At 27.3% G+C, this 23200-nt stretch overlaps 1 protein-coding gene across 1 annotated transcript in view; it reads left to right on the top strand.

Moving 5' to 3' along the window:
- Positions 1-4240: 4240 nt before the first annotated feature.
- Positions 4241-23200, top strand: part of LOC136969528 (aprataxin and PNK-like factor) — a 74082-nt gene continuing 55122 nt past the window's right edge. The window contains exons 1-2 of the mRNA XM_067263718.1: positions 4241-4471; positions 19854-19928. Coding sequence (XP_067119819.1) covers positions 4376-4471; positions 19854-19928 — 171 coding nt within the window. The 5' untranslated portion in view covers positions 4241-4375. The remainder of the gene's footprint in view (positions 4472-19853; positions 19929-23200) is intronic.

Below are 23200 nucleotides of genomic sequence, written 5' to 3'. Positions count from 1 at the left end.
AATGGAGTAAAAAAAAAAAAAAAAAAAAAAAGGATTTGAAAGGAAAATTTTGAGTGAATTTTTGCCTTATCACCTTTTTATTAGATCATATTGACAAGATTAGAATATGACAATACCTATCGATGATCGGAGTAAGTTTCATAAGTCATCCTTATGTTAGTTTTTTTTAATAAACTTCCTTATCAATTTTTATAACAATAGAGAGATAAAACCGTATGACACCAGATTAATAAATAAACATATTTCGAATGACATTATATGTATATATATATAAAACAAGACAAAATAATTCTTTAGAAAGAGGGTAGACAGCGCGACGTTAATTTTAATTTTGATTAACCGATTGATGGATCTACGACTTCTTAAATCTATTAATAAATATTGTTAAATGTAATAAAACCGCTTATCTTTAATTACAACTTTATAAAGCGTCAAAACTGATGACTTGCATATTTTATGTCTCGAACGTATGAATAGAAACTGTTTCGGTTATTGCGCTACGTTGCGTATAATGACGCATATAAACTCGACCGCAAAATGACGATGAATAATTTTTAATCACATTAAATTTAGCCTTTTTTAATACGTGATTGGGTTTTTGGTTTTCCTTTTTTTTGGGGGTTTTGTGTAATGTTTTCATAATCGCTTACATCTTGTGTTTTTGTTTACATTACATTCGCGATCCTTCTTTATGAGCAATCGCGTTAAAATTAAAAATAAAATAATAATAATAATAATAAAAAACCCATAACGTGTCTTAGGGAAATTACCTTAAATGGCACGAAACGAAAGAGAAAATTCTTTAATTTTAAATTAATTTGTTAAGATAGTTAATTTCTTTTAATAAAAAATATTATACAGTAAGGTTAAAAGCCCCTACTTTATAAGATTTTTAAGCTAAAATGTCTCTTTTATAGTAATAAAAACCATACTTTTAAACGAAAATGTTTTTTTTTTTGTTTGTTTTTCTACGATAAAAGAGGCATTTACTCTATTTTTTTCCTACTATAAAGGGCTTAATTGATGAATACAAACGTTATATTTCTATTCGCCCCAATCGGTATATTGTAATGAATAATTTTTTTTTAAATGTTAACAATTTCCATAAGAAAAAAAAATCGAAGAAAAATAATCTTCTGCTGGTCGAAACGATTTAAAATTTAGGTCGTATAATTAGAGGTTTAAGTCTGTTTTTTAATTGTATTTAAAATTTAATCACTTGTCGAGAAGACCTCTTTAAATCTGGTTAAACTTAGTAAATTTATGTCAATCCATATTACATTTCTTTCTTTTTTAATATACAAAAGACAAATAGGAAGAAAAAGTAAAAAGAATTTACTCGGTAACGTTTTCATTTACTGTTATAATTCTGTATAATAATATCAACAATCCAAAGAGACTTTGGTTGATATCTAGGAATTAATATCTTGCATATCGAGTTGAGTTGAGATAAGAATAAGAAAGCAAAATAAAGGAGTGCAGCAATACATAAATATAGTTTTATGTATAAAAATTCACTTAAAAAATACACATAAATATCTCTTCAATATTCCCATAAGGATGTTTTAAAATTCCATTCGAAGGGAGGAGGGGGAAAATGCAGTGTTTTTTTTTCTTTCCTAGGAAAAATTGTCATTTTTTAAAAAGAATATTTCGAGAAATAATTGTTTTTTTGAGTAAATAAAGCGAACAAAAATATTTATAGATTAATTCTTGACACGTAAAATTTCTAGAATTGAATTTAAATGTAATTAAATGTTTAAGATAAGATGAAACTAATTCTAGGCCTCTTAAATCATATGGTTGTTCAGCCGATGAAATTATTTGGTCAGGTATATGAAATTTAGCAATTATATTCCTGAGATCGTTAGAAATGGCAATATCTTAGCAAATTAACATTACATTAAAATAAATAAACAGCGTAAAAGATCATTAAATCAATTTAATCTTAGATGTAATTTTATAATGTTTTATCGATCTTTATTCCGATTTTTATTCCGATTGCGGATCGAACTAATAATTATTTCATCTTTGTTTCTCGTTTATTTATTTGTCAAGAAATTCTTAAAAAAAAAAGAAAAACAATCTTAAGAAACGTCTCTACAAAAATTCCAATGACGTCATTTTCTTCGAATTTTTCTCATGTGTGACGTGATTTAAAAATCTCCAGAACGAATCTTGAAATCTCTAGAACCGTATTACGTCCATTGATTTTTTAATAGAAGAATTTCGCTCAGAAAATCGTAATTAATTCATCGTAATTTAACTAATCGACCGAAGCGAATTTTGAAATATTAGTTTTTCTACTCGCGTAGCGTATTTTAAATCCTGTTTATTGACAAATCATAAAGTACAAACTAGTGTTTACATATAAATAATTCGTCTTAGAGTCGGTGTAATTCATTTATTTGACGACCGTCACGTTTTACGCAAACGATAAAACGAAAGAAATAATCATAATTAAAAACCATTCTTGGAACTTATTCAACTTCTGTGAATTATGTATATTTAGGCGTATTTTCTTATTCTTAAAGGTCGATAAAACAGCGTAGACATAAAAAAAGAGAGAGAGAGATTAACCTTTGAACGTTTTAGATTGCAACGCAAGAACGAACTTCCTTATCTGATTCTAAACGGATATTGACTTTAGTAAAGTAGCCTATATCTACATTTCCCGACTCCATATTTATATATTACGACATTTTCCCGTTTAAAAAAATTAAGTCGTGAAGAGATTGCGAATAATCGCGTCTATCGATAATAATAATAATAATAAAAAAATTCGCCAGTGTTTTAATTTCTAATTATTTTTCTCTATATTAAACTTTCGTTCGGAATGAGCGGAGATGGAACGAAAGAACGAAGAAGACGTTTCGTTTCGAAGTTAAAACAATGACGCAATACAACCGCAAATGAAACTTCATCGTTGACTACGCGTCGACGAGTCGGAAAACGAAAACCGATCTCCTAACTTGTGACGTCAGCGTAGCTCCACCTATACGGTTTCCTGGCCACGCCTTCTCGTCCGTCTTTCTTTGCTGTGGGAACGGAGCAAGTTTCCGTCCTGTTTCAACGCTCCGAGAACTTTTAACGCGTCGAAAATGTCAAAAGATTACGGAAAAAGGACTACCCCTTCCTCCGTAAAATCCGATTTTTTAAATATATTTTTAAACGTTTTATAATTAATATATATATATATATTAAATAATAAAGATATGTGTTTCGGTGCTGCTATAAGTGAATTTTTAATTAAAAACGTCGCTTTAATAAATTATTAAACGCTGTAAGTACGCAATTGTAATTGCAATAATGTGTAAAAGTGTGTGTACTGTAGTACAGTACACACGTGTGGTTGGAAATTAGAATTACTCGCCGATCTCTTATCTTGTAAAAAAATCTTAACGCATTGAGGATTATAATTAATTTATAAAGTTTCTTTAATAATTTATTTATTTATTTTTCTTAAATTCTTGTAAAATCGTTTACCGAAATCGCATTGAAAATAATGTCGGAAAATATATATTTCCTCTATTAAATATATAATGTGTAAACGAAATTAATATTTGTTTTTATTTTTAGAATATTTATTATTTTAAATGCTAAAAGTGTTTCAATTAAGTTAAACGTGTTAAATACTAAGTCGCTATCGAATGTCGCTTCGGAAATTATTTTTCGATACTTTATCGCTTATGGCGCCATCTTCCGACTATCATTAATACTAACTATCGAAATTTTAAAATATATAACATTTTCTGTAACAAAAGTTAAACGGTATATTATTTATACTACGTTATAGCTATTATAAATTTTTTTATAACAATAATTTACACATTTTTCTATATAATTTTATTTTCATATATTTCTTTAGATTATTAATGAACGATTTTAGATTATAATAAAAATAAAATATATAATTTCGTTATTTATAAAAGTTTTCAGTACGAGTTTTTGTAGTTTCAAAGTTCTTTTAAGTTTTTTTTTTGGTTTTTGCAGTTCCGTTACCGGTTAAAATAAATAAATGAATAAATAATATAATAAAATAACGGTTTGAAAATGTTTCGGATATTTGCGCAGTTTTATATTCTGTAAAAGAAAGCAACGCTTTATGATTATTATTACTTTCATTGCTATAAGTAATTGTTAATTAATTGCTATTTCTTTTTAAATTATCTAGAAAATGTTTAAAAATCGAAAAATATGATCAATTGTTTGCTCATTTTCACTTTCCAGATGGCGCTAATTTCCCAATCTCTTGTTTACGTTGCTAAGAAACGAAGTTAATCGTTAGGCTTAACGCATCTTTCGACGTAGAGTTGAGAAAAACGCAAAAAATGGAGTCGTAATCCTCCGAATCAATCGGAAAGTAAACCAAAGAATGGCAAGAGTTGTGCTGAAGTCATTAGAGGGTGGACCTAAAGCTGTTGTGATCCCGGCTGGCAAAACTGTCATCGGACGTGGTCCCTTGTTGGGGGTAAGCCATCTTGGTTGAAAGCGAATCGGTTCTTTTCGTTCCCCCCTCATTCAAAAGGTTTTTCACTAAAGTGGGAAATAAAACGTATATAAAAAAAAAACCCTTTGGCAATTTGTCTGCCGAAACGGAAGATGGCGAAACAACAAAATCTTATTATAATTGATGTGCGCAAATACAAAATAGAAACAAGCAGCATGGTGTACTTGTGAACAATCATTTGATTTTGGTTTAAAATTCTAATATAAAAATAAAGGATAAAACATGTATTACAAATGTATATATATATATATAAAAGAATAATAGTTAATTACAGATTAAAAACTCAAAACTACATCTGTGAAAAAAAAATAATATATATATATATATATAATTCTATGTAGAAAATACTCAATCCATACAAATGCAAAGGCAGTTAAAACAGTTTTATAAATTCAAATAGATATTAGGGAATTAAATCAATTGTTTTAATTAATTCTAGTGTTAAATAATTTATAAGGAATATATGTTAAGAGATTATTAAGAAACGCTTAGAAATTGTTTGAGTTAACGGCAATAAGTTATATATGTTGAGGTCAAACCGTAGAGTCTTGCCGAACGAAAAGAATTATTAGAAAAGTTATCAATTTCTGCATATTAAGAATTCTTATGTCTATTTTAAAATGTTTAACATTTCAAACTCCATATTATATTTTTGCCTTTCTGAATTAGTAATAATACCATTTTTTATTAAATACATCTCTAATTCTTGATGGTTTTAAAATATATCGGTTAAACTGTATTACTGTGAACTTGCTATTTAAACGGCCAGTACTGCAATGTTAATACCTTAACCGTCGAAATAATTTATAAGTGCCAATTTTTTATTTCGTATGTTGTTTCGTATTATACAATTTTATTTAAGCTATTTTCAAAAGCTGAAATGTAGATATCATTTCTGTTTGGTTTTATATTTATATTAAGCAGTGTTTAAATTATAATTTTTGTTTGAAATTTTTAAATGGGAAACTATTTTTAATGTTTTAATGTAATGTATATTTTAAATACAATTGTTTACTCTTAATTTATCTGACTTGATTTTCTTCAAATAGATTGACGTATATTCGTGTTCCTGACAGATTCGAGTTCTAAGCAAATTGGTTTGTCTCTATTATATGCTGTCGTCGGTTAGCTTTATATAAAATGGATAGGTCATCTCGATTGAGCAAAATGAGTTGTATTAAGCATAGTGAAGAAACAAATGAATTCATTGTTCGTGTTTGTTCCTGATTTATATTATTTTAACATGTTAATAAGCTTATTAATAGTTAGTAATTATTTTAATATCTTTTCATACAATAAATAGATACCAAATATAGATAATAACCAGCATCACCATTCCTTAATTAACGTCAAACTAACTCTACTATTAAACTAAATATTTATTAATGTGACGTAGAATCCAAAAAAGCAGTTGATAAATATTTAGATGAATAGATAATAGTTAAAAGATCACTGGAACAATTATGTAAAGTTATAAAAATAATTGGATACTTAAAATATTTGTTACTTCTCACTAAATTGTGATATTTTAAATTTTGAAACGTTTTCATTTAATGAAAAATTCATTTAAATTTCAATTTTCTGTTTAGCTCTAAAATGAAAAAATATTCAAATTATTTAGAAATTTTCAATTGTTATGTTAAATGAATGCAAGGTTTAAAACAAATCTCATTTTGTAATATTAAAGTTCAAAAGTCAATTTCTTACTTAATTGAATTAAAATTTTATCTTGATTTTGAAAAGACTATAAACTATTTAGTAAAATATTGGTTTAGATAGATAATTATAAATCTGGATATTTAGATCAATATTTATAAATCTTTCTTAAAAGTTTTAGTTTTTATTCTGCACTGTGTTGTAGAATATAATTTTTCTGCATTTATCATATATCTCTTCTCATTATGGTATAAATGTTATAAAAGGTAAAATGGTGTATTAATTTAAAAATCTAAATCTCTCAACATTAAATATTACATATATTTTTAAATTGAAAGTGTAAGATTTTTCATTATTTTACTATGAAATTAAAATGAAATAGAATTGTTTTAATTTAAAAATTTCAGAGATATTTTTGTTTTAAACTCTATGTGCATTAATTTTATCATTATTTTAATTGGTGAAATACTTCAGTAATTAGTAAAATGATGATAAAAAATATCCCATTGTTATTTTTTATGTTAGCTTTTTTATTTAAAATTTTATATAATAATAATAATAATAATATAAATTTTTTATTGAAATTAAATTATCTGCTTTCTGTTCAGCAAATTAAACTTTTTTTTTAATTAGCAGTACTTTTGTTATAATCAGTTTATAATTTAATTTGATTTTTAGACAACTTCAAATAATTATTTTCATTTAGGGATTTTTTAAGATGTGAGAACAAGATTTTGGTCTTTTTCTTTTTGTTTGTTAGTAGTATTTTATAATTTTAACATATATTCACTACTCATATCAAAATCTATATTTGTTTATCCATTAATTTGAATAATTTAATATTGGCTAAATGGATTTTAAGAAAATTTCTTTATAAGAACAAAACACTAATAAAAAAGTTTTTATGCTTTATTAAATTTGTTTAATATTTAGAACTGAAGAAATTCAACAATTCAGTGTAATATTAAAAGAATATAACTTTCTTTTCAGGTTAAAATATATTTAAATTTTGAACAAAATGATTTATTTAGATAATAATTGTTAATTTCATAATTGATTCATATTCATTACTATAGCATATTATCTACTTTTTTGAAATATTTATCAATAAGCAGCAAACACTAAACATTCCAGAATTACTTGGTTTATTGTTTAATGATTCCTACATTACTATTTTCATGTTACTACATGTAATCATATATAGATTACATGTAGCAGCATGTAATGCATTGAAAATGGATGACACAGTGTGTGTTGCAATACATCCATTTCACTGCATTTTCAAACTGAGAAGGAGATTTAAGCTCATACATAGACCATGTATATGAGATTGACTAAAAGATATATGATTAAGATACATAAATATTTCTAAAAGAATTTATTGAAAAAACATTGTAAAATTTGAACGCGATGAATAATAGATAAAAATATTGAGAGAATATAGATAAATTGCTATTAGAATACTGGTTTCATATTAATAATTAATTTATTTCAAATTCACATGCATTATAAATAATAATTTTAATTATATTAGGTTTTACATATAATAATCCATGAAAAGGTTACAGGATTATTTGTTTTAATTCTGAATTTCTGATATACATTGAGTATTATTTTATCTGTTAAAGCATGATTGGAAAATGCAATTTAATCTAGAATATAATTCATTACAGAAAATTGTTTGGTTAAATCCAAGGAAAATGTGTTCATTTGTATAATTATAATAGAATTAAACAACGAAATGAATAAAACTTAGCATTGTTGTGAAAAATTACATGAAATACTTCTTGTTTAAGGAAGTTAAATCTAAATTTATTAAAAACTATGATGTTTTCAATTCAACTTGGGCTGTTTTTAGTACATTAACAGCAAACAGAGTACAGATTAAAAACTCAAACATATACATTTAAAATTACAGGAATGTTTTAATTGTTTTAGTTCTGTATTCTATATTTTTAATGTGTCAAGTTGGTCCAAGTTGAGTTGAAAATGTTACATCTTTAATAAATTTAGATTTGATTTCCTTAAGCAAGTAGTATTTCATTTAATTTATTAGTGAAAAAATTATTATATTCTGAATAAATCTCTTCAACTTGTTTATCAAATTCTCTAAATATTAGATGCCAAAAAATACCAAAATAGAATAAGGTAAAAAAAATCAAATGCTTCACAAAGATTTGAAAAGAAAATTAAATCAGGTGTTAAACTATAAATAAAACAGTTATATCAAATTGTATAAGCGCACATAGAATTTGAAATGACGTGTTGCCATCTATGGGGCAGCTTCATGATACCCTCTTCGTAGAACTTTCCAGTTTTTTCCGCGAAAAACTGATCCATGTGGTTTTTGCAAGCTTCCAAAGTATGAAAGTTTTTATCATGAAGAGAATTTTGTAGAGAATGGAACAAATGGTAGTCCGACGGGGTAAGGTCGGGTGAGTAAGAGGGGTGGGGTAAAACATCCCAGCCTGGTTCCAATAATTTTTGCTGTGTTCGTAAAGACGTGTGAGGTCTGGCATTATCTTGGTGAAACACAATGCCCTTTTTTTTCTATTGGCCAGTACAGGACATTTTTCTTTAATTGCCATGTTCAGCTTATCCAATTGGGAACAATACTTATCAGAATCAATTGTTTGATTCTGTGGAAGCAGCTCGTAGTACAGGATTCGTTTTCAATCCTACCAGACAGTGAGCATGACCTTCTTTAGATGAAGACCGGCCTTTGGAGTTTTTAACGGTGATTCATTTTTCTTACCCCATGATCGTTTTTGGCTGATGTTATAAATGATCCACTTTTCATCAACTGTCACTAAATGCTTCAGAAAAGGGTCATTTTCATTTCGTCTTTCAAGAGAATCACAAATGGAGATGCGATCCAATAAGTTTTTTTCCGTTAAGTCGTGAGGTATCCAAATGTCGTAACGATTCACGTATCCGAGCTTCTTTAGATGTTGAAATACAGTACTGTTTGATGACTTCAGTATGTCTGCAATCTCTCGAGTTGTGTAATGAGGGTTTTCATCCAATAATGCTTTGATCGGGTCTCTTCAATAACAGGAGGTCTTCCTGAGCAAGGAGCATCTTTAAGGCTGAAATTGCCCATTTTAAATTTTGCAAACCACTTTTGAACAGTTGATTCTGATACAGCACTCTTACCATAAACATCACATATTTTCTTTGCTGTTTGTACAGCATTTTCGCCTTTATGAAAAAAGAAAAGAAACAAGTGTCGATAATGCACGTTGTTCGCATCCATTTTTGCAATGAGCCAAATTAAACGCTATTTGAATAATCTTAATGGTTTTTTTGTAACGGACGCGTCTCAAGGGTCATTTATCGTAATATTCATTGGTTTGTACAATTCTAATAATTTTTGCGTCAATCGGTGTCTCAACTGTCGGCTATCAAAAATCGCTACGAACTTTCCGAAACATACCAAATAGAATAAGGTAAAAAAAATCAAATGCTTCACAAAGATTTGAAAAGAAAATTAAATCAGGTGTTAAACTATAAATAAAACAGTTATATCAAATTGTATAAACACAAATAAAATTTGAAATAAAAGATGAATTACACAAAAAAATAATAATTAAAATAACTTACATAGTTTTAAAATAATTACCATAAACAAATATTTTCTACTTGTTTAATGAGTTGAAAATGTTTTTTCATAATGTAATAATTTTTTCACTCTTAAGATGTTTGATTCTGTTTATTGCTCAGCTAATATGTAATCTTGACTAATGTTTTTATGTCAACTATAACCTACATACTCTCTAATATGATTATAAATAAATGTTATTAAAATTAAAACAAATTTACAATGCAAATAATAATAATAGCATATAATGGATATATATGAAATAATCATTCTCTGTTGTGCTAATAAATAGCAGGTTTAACATTATCTTTACTCTGTTAAAGATGCAATTCTAGACAGATATGAAGGTTTTAGACCAAATGATAAAATATACTGATTATATCATTTAATTTAATTGAATAATGATGTTCCTTAATTTAGTTACATTTTCAAAAGGTCTTTCATTATATTTAATACATCGATATAAGGACGAGAGATTTGTGGTCTTGTGAAAAATTTTCCGAAAAATGATAATGGTGCCAAATTGAGATCTAAATATTAACAGTATAGAAATTTCAGATTTCAATAAATAATCAGGTCTCCACATTAAAATGCATTGTTGGAAAAAAATTTGCATTTAAAGCATTAACACTTAATATTCATGACAGAAAATTTTTTTTAATAGAGAAAGTAAAATTTAAAACAGCTACAAAACAAAAAAAATCAAGTAAGTTAAAATGTTTGATTGTTTGAAGTTGATTTTTCTTTGCACTATATATTAAGTTATGCTTAAGGTTTTTCATTTGCTATAAATGGTGCAAATAAATATCTTTTCCTTTTGTTAACATAGTTCATTGATTATGAAAAAAAAATCATTATGACATTTATTGAACTTTTACTCAGAATTCTTTCTCTTTAAAGGTGAATAACACACATTATATACAGTAAAACTTCTCTAACATCTGTAATTCAAATATAACATCTGTAATTCTTTAACTTGAAGAAAATGAAGCACTTGGTATGTCTCAGTGGAATAGCATAAGAATTTAACATCTCCAACTTGAATTTCTTAACTCAAATTTTTTCCAAGTCAAAGTTTTTCATGGTCCCCCATTACTGATTTATGTTACTTTCAACTTTCCTGGCTAGAATTTTAATATTTATTCTATCAAAAGTGATCCTAATTATCAAATTTTCATGAAATTTTCAGACAGTATCTACTCTCCAACACCGATTTTCAGACAACATTCCAGTCTAAAGTGACAGGCTCTCTTCCTTTATCTCAACAAGATGTACCTGTGAAACTATTTGATTCCATCAGTTACATTGAACAGTTTTCTGAAAGACATTACATGGGCTGTTAGGAAAAAAAACTATTAAAGATTCTTTATATAATGCAAGAGAGGTAAAAGTACAAAACTATTCAGAATCAGCATTTTTTACTCTATTGTTTTCTAACTTGAATCATCTGTAACTCAAAGTTTTTTCCTGTTCCTTGGAGCTTTGAGTTAGAGAAGTTTTACTGTGTATATATATGACAAATTTGACATATAATAAATAACAAAATATATGTATATATTTGACAAATCTTCAGAACAAAATTCAAATAATTGAGTGCTATTGTCATTTCTTAGTTAAGGATTCAATAATTTGAGAAAAGCTTCTCAGCTGACTTAGTTGTAATATTTAACATAAATTGAATGACTAGTGAGACAATAGATTGAAGAGTTTTCTTCTTTTTGCAGAATAAGTGTATTATCATGAACATTTCTCCTACTAACAAAACAAAGGAAAAAATTGTGATCATCTCACATTTCAGAACAAATGAAGATGACATCTGTGTTATATATAATTTCTTTGCATTGATGTGTTCTTTTTATTTTTTCCATCATTTGTGAAGTAATATTTTAGATGTTCAATAACTTCAATTTTTTTGTACTGTCTCCTTATTTAATATTTAATATTAAACAGTATAAGAATAAATATCTGATTGCTTTTAAAAAGTCATACAATGCAAATTGACGATAAATGTTTTTAAAACTTTTAAATCTCAACATCAGATTGAACTTTGAAAATCAATGTAAAGATTTAGTTGAAATAAAACAATTATTGAATTAGGATTCAAATTTAAAGTTTATTATTATTATTTGTTTTTTTAAGTTTGGATCTTATTTGATTAACATAGAAAAGAGATTTTTTATATTATATTTTTATTTTTGCCTATCTGTTATTTTTATACTATTTGAAAATTAAAAAGTGTGAATTGTATTTGAAAAAGTTTGTTCTGAAAACAGTTTTAAATTTGTATTCTGATTCAAGAATATTTTGTTCTAACAATCAAGTCTTAATGTTAAATTCCATTGTTTGATTTGACCAGAAAATTTCAAAAATATCAATTTTTTCTTGTCTGACTTCTTGAGTTATACAATGAAAGTGAATATTCATTAATTATAAACATTTAAATTTTCTTCATTTTTAATATCTCATTATCTATTTTAATATCTATGTGACTCTGTGATCACCCTGCAAACAATAGCTGTGATTTTTTTGTGCTTACTAGTTTTTTCATGGACATTTTTTGCCAAATTTATTTACTTAGCTTTGCTTCCATGATATTCTCATGCTACATGCTAGCCATCTGTCTTTTGGTCAAAAAAATTCTTTCCACTTATCCTAAAAAAAACTGCTATGGAAATTAGCCACCTTGCACATGTGATTGCAAACAATTGTTTTTTCACACAGTCACATGCATATGCACTGATTTTCTGCTTTGACATCATTTTTGATGACCTGGATTCATCAAAAGTGATGTCAAGGTAGTCTCTCATAATTGCTGCAAGAGATAGTCACAATGTCATGGACGTCTGTCAGTTATGCATGATATAGTGATGTAGTGGTCTGCAAGTTGCTACAACCTTGAATGCTTTTGCTTAAGATAACCCAGGGTGTTGTCTTCCTAACCTTCAACAATTTAAGTGTTTTGTGGCTTTATTTCATTCTCAAAACATAGAAAAAAAGTAATAATAATTTTCTAGTTCTTCAGAGGAACAACTCAGCCCTCCCATCATTTACTTTCAGCTGAACTTGTTTCACTTTAGTCCACACTATCACTTCCTATAAGAACTATTGAAAGGATATTGTTCTATAAACAAAACAGTATCTTGTAAACTAAACAACATACAATATTGAAATTTGGCATATGCAGAGAAAACATACAACAGGATTTTTCAGACTTGTCAAATTTGAAGAATAGCAATTACATGCAGCATAATTACAAGTGAAAAATGAGCAGAAAATCACTATCTTACACATGTTAAAAAAACATGGTCACAGGTTAATTTGATTGTTTATTGTACTTCTTGTCTATTTTAAATTTATAATCCACCTCTCATATGTATAATCCATAATTTTTGCATAGCTCTGAAGGTTTTCCAAAGCCTTAATCATGCTCATTTTTGTATTCCATTAATATATTAATTTTATAATTTTAAATTCATTTAATTTTTAATTTTATCTTTATTAATTTTAGATCAGAAAGATCAATATTTATTAAAAGAAGGTGGTCAAAAAAGCTTTATCAAAATCTTTTTCAAAATCAATAAAGCATACATAGAACCAATTGTTATAAAGTATTAACATTTTCAGTTGTATTAATGCTCATATCTTGTGTGTGTAAATCACAGTTGATATTTAGGTATTCTAGTATATCTGAAATGTTTATTAAAACAATATACAGCAAAGAAGCATGATTTGTCATAAAAGACATTTTAAAATTTTGACATTCTGCTTGAGATATTTGGATATACCTAGAAGTTCACACATCCTGTCCCAGGAAATATTCTGTTCATTTATGAAAATGCATCATTATTGAGGATGTGAAAGTGATGAAATCAGGAAGAGAGAAGTTTTATGTTATTGGTTTTACAAAAAAGTTATATGAAATTCAAGAATTATTGAGGAGGTCACCTGAAAAAATTTTGTGCATAGTAAAATCAATGACCCTGAAGTTCATGCAGTACTTGCAACAGTGGCCATCCCATCAATCCCTGTAATTTTCTACCAGCATAAACTGCTTTGCATTGTGGCAAATGAGTGCACCAGCATCCAACAGGTCCAAACATCAGTCTTTTGTACTGCAAATATGGCTATTGTTACGGCTAACGGGAATCTTAGCCAAGTACAAGTTCAGGGTTGTCGATACTCGAGAGTCTGTACCCCAAGGTTCGAATCTATTCTGGGGTATATGTTTGTTCTTGCTCTGCACTCAATGTCCTAACAACAAGGGACCAAGTAACAAACTGTTTGAACCTACCGGTTCCCCTCGTACCGCGCAGGATTACTATCGCAACGACTTCCGTTGTCGCGGCTAGGGGTCTTCTGCCTTAGGGGTGTTTAGTCATAATCCCACGAACAATAGCTTCGTGCCACTAGCTACTCGAAGAAGCACTTGTACCAAGTGTCCGTTACAGCTATCTCTCAAAATCAGTAAAAACATTTAGCAGGTATCCCAATAATAGAAATTGGGAGAAACCTCTCCATTCCTGAATCCTCAGTCCTGTCCTTCTTTAAGCACTATGATTCCACTGAATCCACATGCTTGGAGAGCATTATTTCATTATTTGAAGTTTTATAGTTTTGTTTATTACCATTTTGTTATATTTGTTTTAACTCTCAATATTTTTTGTATATATCATGGTATTTATTTATTATTATAATTCATTTTTTTTTGTTAATTGTATATTCATATTTTCTATGTTTTATTTAATATATGCTCATATGCTTGTGACTTGCTATGTAAATTTGTGATTTTCACATTTTTTTAATTTCAAATATGCTTCCTGTGTCATTCATTAATTCCATTATAGAACCTGAAGATGGCCGTTCAACATGGTTGAAAATGTTCTTTCTGTTAATAAACATTCTATTTTTACTGGATTTAAGGTTTTTTGATATTAACTAATTAATACATCCAGTTTTTAGAGTTTTTCGTTCCATTGAATCCATTGTGTCCAAGAGAAGATATGGAAGACAAATGACTATGTCAGAGAGAGAGAGATCACATGCTTATCTGAGAAATCAAGGCTTAATGACCGGGAACATATATGGAGGCTGCAGCACAATGGGAAGAAAAGATAGGTAAGCCAATTTGATCAAAATGACAATTAAAAAGCTAAAAGCAAACGACTACAAATTGTACAAAGCCAATCATAAGTCTTTATTAATGAAGGCCCAAGAGAATATATGAATCAGTGGGCTAAGGATCATCTGCATTGGACAGATCAGGATTGGCATTGAATAATATGATCTGATGAGTTGCCTTTTGAGGTCTTGTATGGAAATGCCAGACACAGTGTCTGCAGAATGACAAATGAAAGCCTGAAGAAAAGCTGCATCAAGTAGCAAATTAAGTTTCCACTTAAGATGCAAATACGGAAATGTTTCAGTATTGCTGGCATAGGTGATATGATTTTTTTATGATTCAATGTTAAAGGTAGTTGACTAATAGAGACTGTTAAATGACGTCATCCTCCCGTCTCATGACTGATTAGTTCCTGACGGTGACCTGCTGTTTTAACAGGATGGTACTAAAACTTATATTGTGGCTTCCACTGCTGCATGGTTAAGAAACCACAACATCTATGTTATTGACTAGCTGCTCAATTTTCCAGACATGAACCGTATAGAAGAGTTATGACTAATCTTCAAAAAACAAGTCCACAAAAGAAAACCAAGGGACAAAAATGAATTGATGACCATTTTAACAGAAGAATCCCACAAGATGTATGCCAATGCCTCATGTCAACTACACCCAGTTGTTTTGGAGACTTGTTGCCCCTCCTATTGCAGAAAACAAAATAGTAAGGAAGTCAGGAAAGCCTCAAGAACTGTTCTGCATGAATTTCAAAGACAGTGCATTTTCAATCCAAGTCATCTTATTTTTTTACAATTATGCCACATTTCAAACTTTGTTTTCTATAAATTGGACATAAAAGGGGTTTTACTTTTATATTTTGCAAACATGAATTACATGCAGATGTAAATACTCAACAAACTTTCCTTTTATTCATGAACTTGTAGATCAGAGAGAGAAGGTAGTTATTAAAATGAATCTGGTGAAATGAAAGTTTTTGATATTTTTACAATCTTGTCATAAAGATTCTTAACTCTTTTGACAGGCCATTGATTCCAGTTACTTTATTAGTAAGTAAGGTTTTATTCTTTGTTTGTTTTCAGTTTCAATATAAAATGTTATCGATTGTTCTGCATTTTCCTTTTTTATGTAGATAAACTGTCACGTAATACTCCAATTTAAAAAGATGAAGTAACCATCTATTACTGCTAAATATGATGTAATGAAGATAAAAAAGATTTCAAATACTTTCATAATAATTAAACTGTATAAAGATGTTCAAAAGAATAGAAATATAGCAAATTTTAATTCAAATATTTGCAAATTTTGTAATAAACAAGCTATTGGAATAACCTTTATAGTACCATAGAAACTAGTAATTGGCATCTTCATAAAACCATTATTGACGTCATTAAAAATCATGCAGAGATTTTCAAAATTTTGCTATTCACATACAGGAAAGTCTCTGTAATCTGACATATATTAAATCAGATTACTAGATTTTGTAAGTACATATGTACTTACAGTAAAAAAGAATACACTTGACAGGTTAATAATACATTACTTTTTTTAAAAATACAGTAAAACCTTGATTTAATAGACTAATTTGGGCAAGGAGGTGTCTGTTAAAACTAAAAGTTTGTTATATAATAAAGTAGGTTTTATGAATGCATATGTTAAAAAATTGATGTGATTATCTGTTTAATTATACAAATCTATCTACATAAATAGATAGATTTGTATAATTAAAATTAAGTATGTATGGTTTAATTTCACAGAAAAGTTTTCTATATATAGTATTGCTTATATACTTACCACAGTACTGAGACTATAATAAACAAGTATATGATCTAAATTGAAATAAAAAAATATTTTTTGGAAAATACACTTTATATTGTATTTAACTAAATCAATAAATAATGTTCTTAAAAAAACAATATTTAAATTTCACAAAAATGCAAAAAATTCCTATTTATTCATTGGATGATGATATATCAAGACATTGTGGCATGAAGTTAAGAACAGTGGATATGAAAAAAACCTGTTAAATTAATTACTTATAAAATACGTTAATTTTCACATATGATGTACAGCAGATCAGAAATTTTGTCTGTTAAATCTAAAGTTTGTTAAATTGAGGTTTTACTGTATTTATTTTTTTATTAGCTGTATGCCAGTTTCAAAGTTTTAAAGAATGTATTTAATTCTTATTCTCATCAAGATATCAAATCTTTTTTTAACTCTTACCACTCTTACCACACTTTTGTTTGGTCTCCATTATTTGTCAGGCTTATCCTGGGACATCTGGTTGCTGTGAGGAACAGAACTTGGCAATCAGGGTTAAATTGTGTGAAAATTTAAATGCTTATGAAATGAAACGTTTAAATATTAAATTTATTTTGACATGTTGATATGCTTAGAAAATTGTTTCCCATTATACAAAGTTAAATTTTTTAGAAATTGGATGCATTTATTTTTATTTTTGTGATATTTAGAATTGTATATATCAGTTTGTTTTAAATCGCATGAAGGATGTAAGTGATAAAACTTGTCTGATGTATCATTAAACATAAGATTCATAACACTTTATTCATACATAATGCATAAAATAGCCATATAATGTTTGGCTTGAATGTTTTGTTTCAGAATACCATCCCAAGTTAACTTGGGCTTAGCACTTTCTCATATTCCCTGCATAGTATCTCAAGTATTCTTGTTATAGTACTTTGTATGACCAATGGACTATGTTTGTAACAATACAATTGTGTTTCCATAGCATGTGGAGAAGGAAGGTTGTATCAAAGTTGCATTGACTTGTATAAAAATGGATAGAAAGGATGATTTCAGTTTCTTTAGTAAAACTGAAATCAGTGTCATAACCTGGCAGTTAATCTTTTGATCTGTCTACGAATGAAGAGGAAAGTGAAGATGGCAATGAAACAAATTTATCTCGAGTGTGGAGCATGATGTTGGCACAACTTTCATTTCACCTGCTATTTTTGGTTTTTCATTTTTTATCAATCCTGGTCCCATCATTCACTGTTGGGATGAGATGCTGGAAATATTTGAACACTATTTTGACAACAGTTTTCTGGAATCCAATACAAAAGAAGTCTTTAAAATACCTTGATCTAGTGCATCTATCTTGGATCCTACGATTGTTTTTTTCCAACATATGAAGAACTTCAAATATTCTTCATGCTTTCACTCATACAAAGTGTTATATAGAAGCTGGAATTGCTAATGTATTGGTCTCACTGGGCAAGCACTACAATTTTGTTTTTTAATCAAGTCAGGTTAAATAAAAGATTCAGTCAGATCAAAAAATATCTACACTTTCTAATAATGAGGAGTATGATTCCTCAAATAACACATGCTCTAAGCTAAATAAGATTTGTCTAGTATACTATTATTTAAAGAATAAATTTCAATCTTCTTGCATAACCAAAAAGGACATTATTGTGGATGAGAGTTTTCTTTACAAAGGCTGGGTGGTTGGGTTCAGTATATCCTGCTGAAAAGAGCAAGATTTGGAATAACATTTTAGATGCTATGTGAATCTATATTAATAGATTCACATAGCATCTAAAATGTTATTCCAAAATCTTGTGGGAATATGTGGGATATATGTGGTCAGTAATTATTTACTCTGGGAAAGGGATAAAGATTGACACTGAGTATGCAAATTTTTCTGCCTTTACAAGTGGTTATGAATCTTGAAACTACTACTTAAAAAAGAATATTGTTTGACCATAGATAATTTTTACAAATCTGGCAGCTGACAGATCTACTTTTGAATTCTGCAGATCTGTAAGGAACAGTGAAAATAACATGCAAAGAGATGTCTTGCGCCCTGAAAAATTGCAGTTTGCAGAAGGGAGAAATTTCTGCATGAAAAAAGAGAAAAAGTCTCTGCTTTATGACAAAGTGATAAAAAGGATGAGATCCTTCTCTCAGCAGTCCACAAACTTGGTGGAAACTGAAAAATGGGAAAAAGTAATAGTCATGGACTATAACAATGCAAATGGGAAGCAACAATTGTGTAGATCAGCATATGTTGATATACCCACTCCCCAGGAAGCAAGGAAAAAATTATTATAAAAAAAATGTTTTTTCATTTCCTGGAAATTGTTGTGTGGAATTCCTTTATTCTCTAGCTGTCAGTAAAAAGAATTTTCTAGAATTTATTTAAACTTAATAGAAAGATTTATTGAGAAAAACAAGAAATGTATTATTTCTCTGAAACTGAGTCAGCCAGGAATGAACCTCCACTCACTTTGACTGATGGAATGACCTGAAATCATTCCACCAACTGAAAAGAACAATTCCACAAGAATGTTCTAAGAAGGAAAACCTGTGAGGTAAGTGCATATGATGAGAAACACAGTAAAACATTTGGTGTACTATATTTTTTGGTTTTCTTTTTATACAACTTTTGTTGTTAATAAGACTTTTATTGTTAATGGAGGGTGGTAACCTCTGGTCTTCAGATTTTACATGTACAATTTAAAATGAATAAATAAATATTGTTTTCAGTGTAAGTTTTCGTTGTATGTAATGCCATGCTTCAAAATTATTTCACACAAAATAATATGTAATAATTTCACATTATTATGTGTATGAATGTTCACTATTAATATATGTTTATTTAACTTATCAATGCTTTTGCACTATTTTCAATACATGGTCTTTGTAATTGTTTCCATATTTTTCTTTTGTGCCTGAGTGAGAATAATCATATAGACCCAGTCATATCTCAATTATCTACTTAGCTTTTTTTACAAAAATGGTAATTATTATTAATCAGAGTTTCATTCCAAATAGACTTAAAAAAATATTAAAAATTGGGCCACTTTTGAATATATTTGAGGAAAAAAATAGGTATATTAGGGGGTTAATACATTATAATATATTAAACTCATAAAATTTTAAATTATATAAAAATAATTTTTTTAATTATTAACTTTTTTTTGCAGTGTGGAGATAAAAAAGTATCTCGTAAGCATGCTGTATTAGAAGTTACTGAATCTGGAGATGTTTATTTAACTCCTGTAAGTAAACTTTAAAGTTTAAAAGTAAACATACATGATATTTAAACTTATAATAGATGTATGTTCTTAAAAGTTACATTTCTAAAATCTTAAATTTTTGTATTCAAAATATATTACATTTAATAATTTAAGTATCAGTATATAATATAATGGCTAGCAATTTATATCTATTACATTATATAAAGTTACTATTTTTTTAATTATTTTAAAACAGCAACAGAATTACTGTTTATTTATTATTGTAAACTACTGAGTTTTTCATTTTACCAAAATAGTGAAAAACAGGTTCTTATTTTAAAAAATAGTAATGATAAAATACCAATTAACCATATTACATTTAACAATTAAGTTTCAGAACTATTGGAATTTAAAGAAACCACATGTTAGAATGAAAAAATCATTTACTATGATGTAACTTTTTAAGCTCTGAAAGTTATATCTCTTGATGTACTTGGAGATGAAATTGTTTTTACCCGTCAGGCTACAAGAGGAATTTGTGTAGTAAAACCAGTCAAACAACTTTACCTATGACAAATTTCATCTTGAATGGATTTTGAACTGATTTTGGCCAATCTTGTGTCTAAAGAGTTAAAATAATCATGAGAAGCTAAGTCTTTTGTTCTTGCTTATAAAACTATCAAAAATATTTTTTAAAGTCATTTAAATTTATTGCTTCTAATTTTTTTGTTATATTGCTTTTAATATCTTTCATATCCTTAGTTTGGCTTTCTTCCAATGCTGATATGATTTTTTGGAAAAAGAAATACTATATGAGAAAGAAATTGAGAATAATGGGAATAATCTTTACTTTTACAATCTCCTAATAGGGGTTTTATAGCTCTGATGATTTTGTTTGTTTGTAAACAAAGATAATTTAAAATAATGTTGTTATTAATCTATAAAAATGGTTTGTAAACAATTTAATATAAAACTAACATGAACAAAATACCAAAAATTTCAAATTTATTTGCAAAATAATTAGTCAAAAAAAGAATAATGTTAATATTTATATATATAAAGCTATTCAATCTCTTATTTTCACAAACACCATTAGAGTAATGTAGACATATGAAGTTATCACATATGCACCTATGATTAGTCATACAATTTTTATACATACGCTGGTAAAATGTTAGAATATGATATTACTTTCAAAACATTGTCATTCATTTTCAATTCCCATAATTGCTAGCCATATGTTGTTTTGACCTTAATACCGTAATTAGTTAATAAAACCAAATAAAAACTATTACATGTCATTTAAAAAACTTCACTCTAGCACAAATATTTACAAACTACTTGTATCTAATAAACTCTTATCATGTTAAAATATTTCATACACTTTGTTAATGTGATTCAGACTGAAATTAACTGAACAGATCAGAAGTATTTATTATTGTAAGAAGATATTAAAATGGATAATTACTTATGCTTGATTTAAACTTATCAGACAGATGCCATGTAGTTAACTGAAGATTAATCAAATAATCCAAAACTTGTTCATATTACTCTCTATTCATTGTCTAACTTGGAAGAACAAATTTTCTGTGAATGTTTTTTTGTTGTTATAGAATGTTATCAGCATTAGTTCAGGTTTTGACTTTTGAAACTGAAATTGTTTTACATTTTTACAAACCATTCATATGTTAGTAATACAGAAGATTATTATTATGTGTTTGTTTATCAATCAGTAGGCTTCAGTTGAACTTCAATTGAAAAATATTTTCTAATGTGTTTATGTGCAAATAACAGATGAAATATATTGTTTGCACATATTTCATCAAATATGAGCTTGTTGAAAGGAATAATGGCATTAGTCAACTGTGATATAAATTAAATCTTTTTCCTCAATACTTTTGTATTTTTGTGGTAAACTCAAATATAGAATTTTTTTAATTGCTAAATTTTATAAATTAAAATGACATAAGATACAGTACATAAGTTTAAATTAGTTGAATAAGAAGAAGAACTCACTGTGTGCGGCGTTACGAAATATTTTCCTTCTGAGCGCTTTTGACAAATGCATTACCATCGTCTTCAGGTGAATAAGAGATTTTTATATCATGTTGTACATATTTGAAAATCATAGTGGATTCATATCGAATGGTGTCTAAAAAATTGTTTTATTTAAATTTGTATGTGTTCTTCTCTGTTTCAATCGTTCGTGTTTGATATAAAAATCTCTTATTCGCCTGAAGACGACGGAAATACATTCGTCGAAAACACTCGGAAGGAAAATATTTCGTAACGCCGCACACAGTGAGTTCTACTTCTTATTGATATTACTTGGCGTGAATAGCATACTAGACTAAATTAGTTGAATATATTTTAAGAGAGATATTTGTTGTTTTCAAAATGAAATTATTAATATTTTGCTGTAAAATAAATTATTAAAACAAAAAGATTTTTTTCATGTGAAATAATTTATTAAGGATTTAATAGAATAGAAGTTACTATTTTTTATAGTTCCTTATTTCAAGAAAATCCTGCTTCTAGATTTTATAGAATCAATTTTCAAGTTACTAAAAGATAAAATTAAAAAATATTTTTTTTTAGAAATGTTAAGAATAACAAATGTTTTAAAATAATTTAAAACATAAATGATGAACATTTAAAATAAAGATTAAAACTTTGTTAAATTTCATTTATAGCTTATGTAAAACATTAAATTATTAAATCATAAAATAAATATAAAAATAAACATGAAAAACATTTCAGTCAGTCAGATATGAATAAAATAAAATTCATTTAATAATTAGCATTTCAACAATTACTGTTTGTTCTTACTGTGTAATAAAAACAGAATATTAATTATTATTGACTGCTATCCTACTAATTGGACTTTTTTTATATATGCTATTGCTACATAATTTTTAATATATTTATGTTCAATATATGTAGTTATTATATAAATAAATAAATAAATATATGTATTTTAATCTATAGTTTTTTATAATTATATATTAGTATTTAATGTTTTGCATATAGCTTTGTTTTTGAATTATGCAAATCATTTCATGATAAGTATTAATTGAATGTTTTTCTTTAAAAAACATATATTTAATGTATATAATTTCATTGTCTATTTTATTTTATTTTTATCATTTCATTTTTCTAAAAAATGAATTTTTTTATAAAAATGAAAATGATGCATAAATACATAGATATTTTATATGTTGAGTGGTTTTTGTTTACTTTCATTACATCTAGTACTTTGAAATTAGTACAAGAATAGTAATCATGGATTACATACTTTTTGTCTTGGTAATAAA

This window comes from Centruroides vittatus, unplaced genomic scaffold, assembly GCF_030686945.1.
Source record: "Centruroides vittatus isolate TY-2023 unplaced genomic scaffold, ASM3068694v2 contig_18, whole genome shotgun sequence".
In the NCBI taxonomy this organism is placed as follows: domain Eukaryota; kingdom Metazoa; phylum Arthropoda; class Arachnida; order Scorpiones; family Buthidae; genus Centruroides; species Centruroides vittatus.
This window is presented reverse-complemented; position numbering and strand designations above follow the sequence as displayed.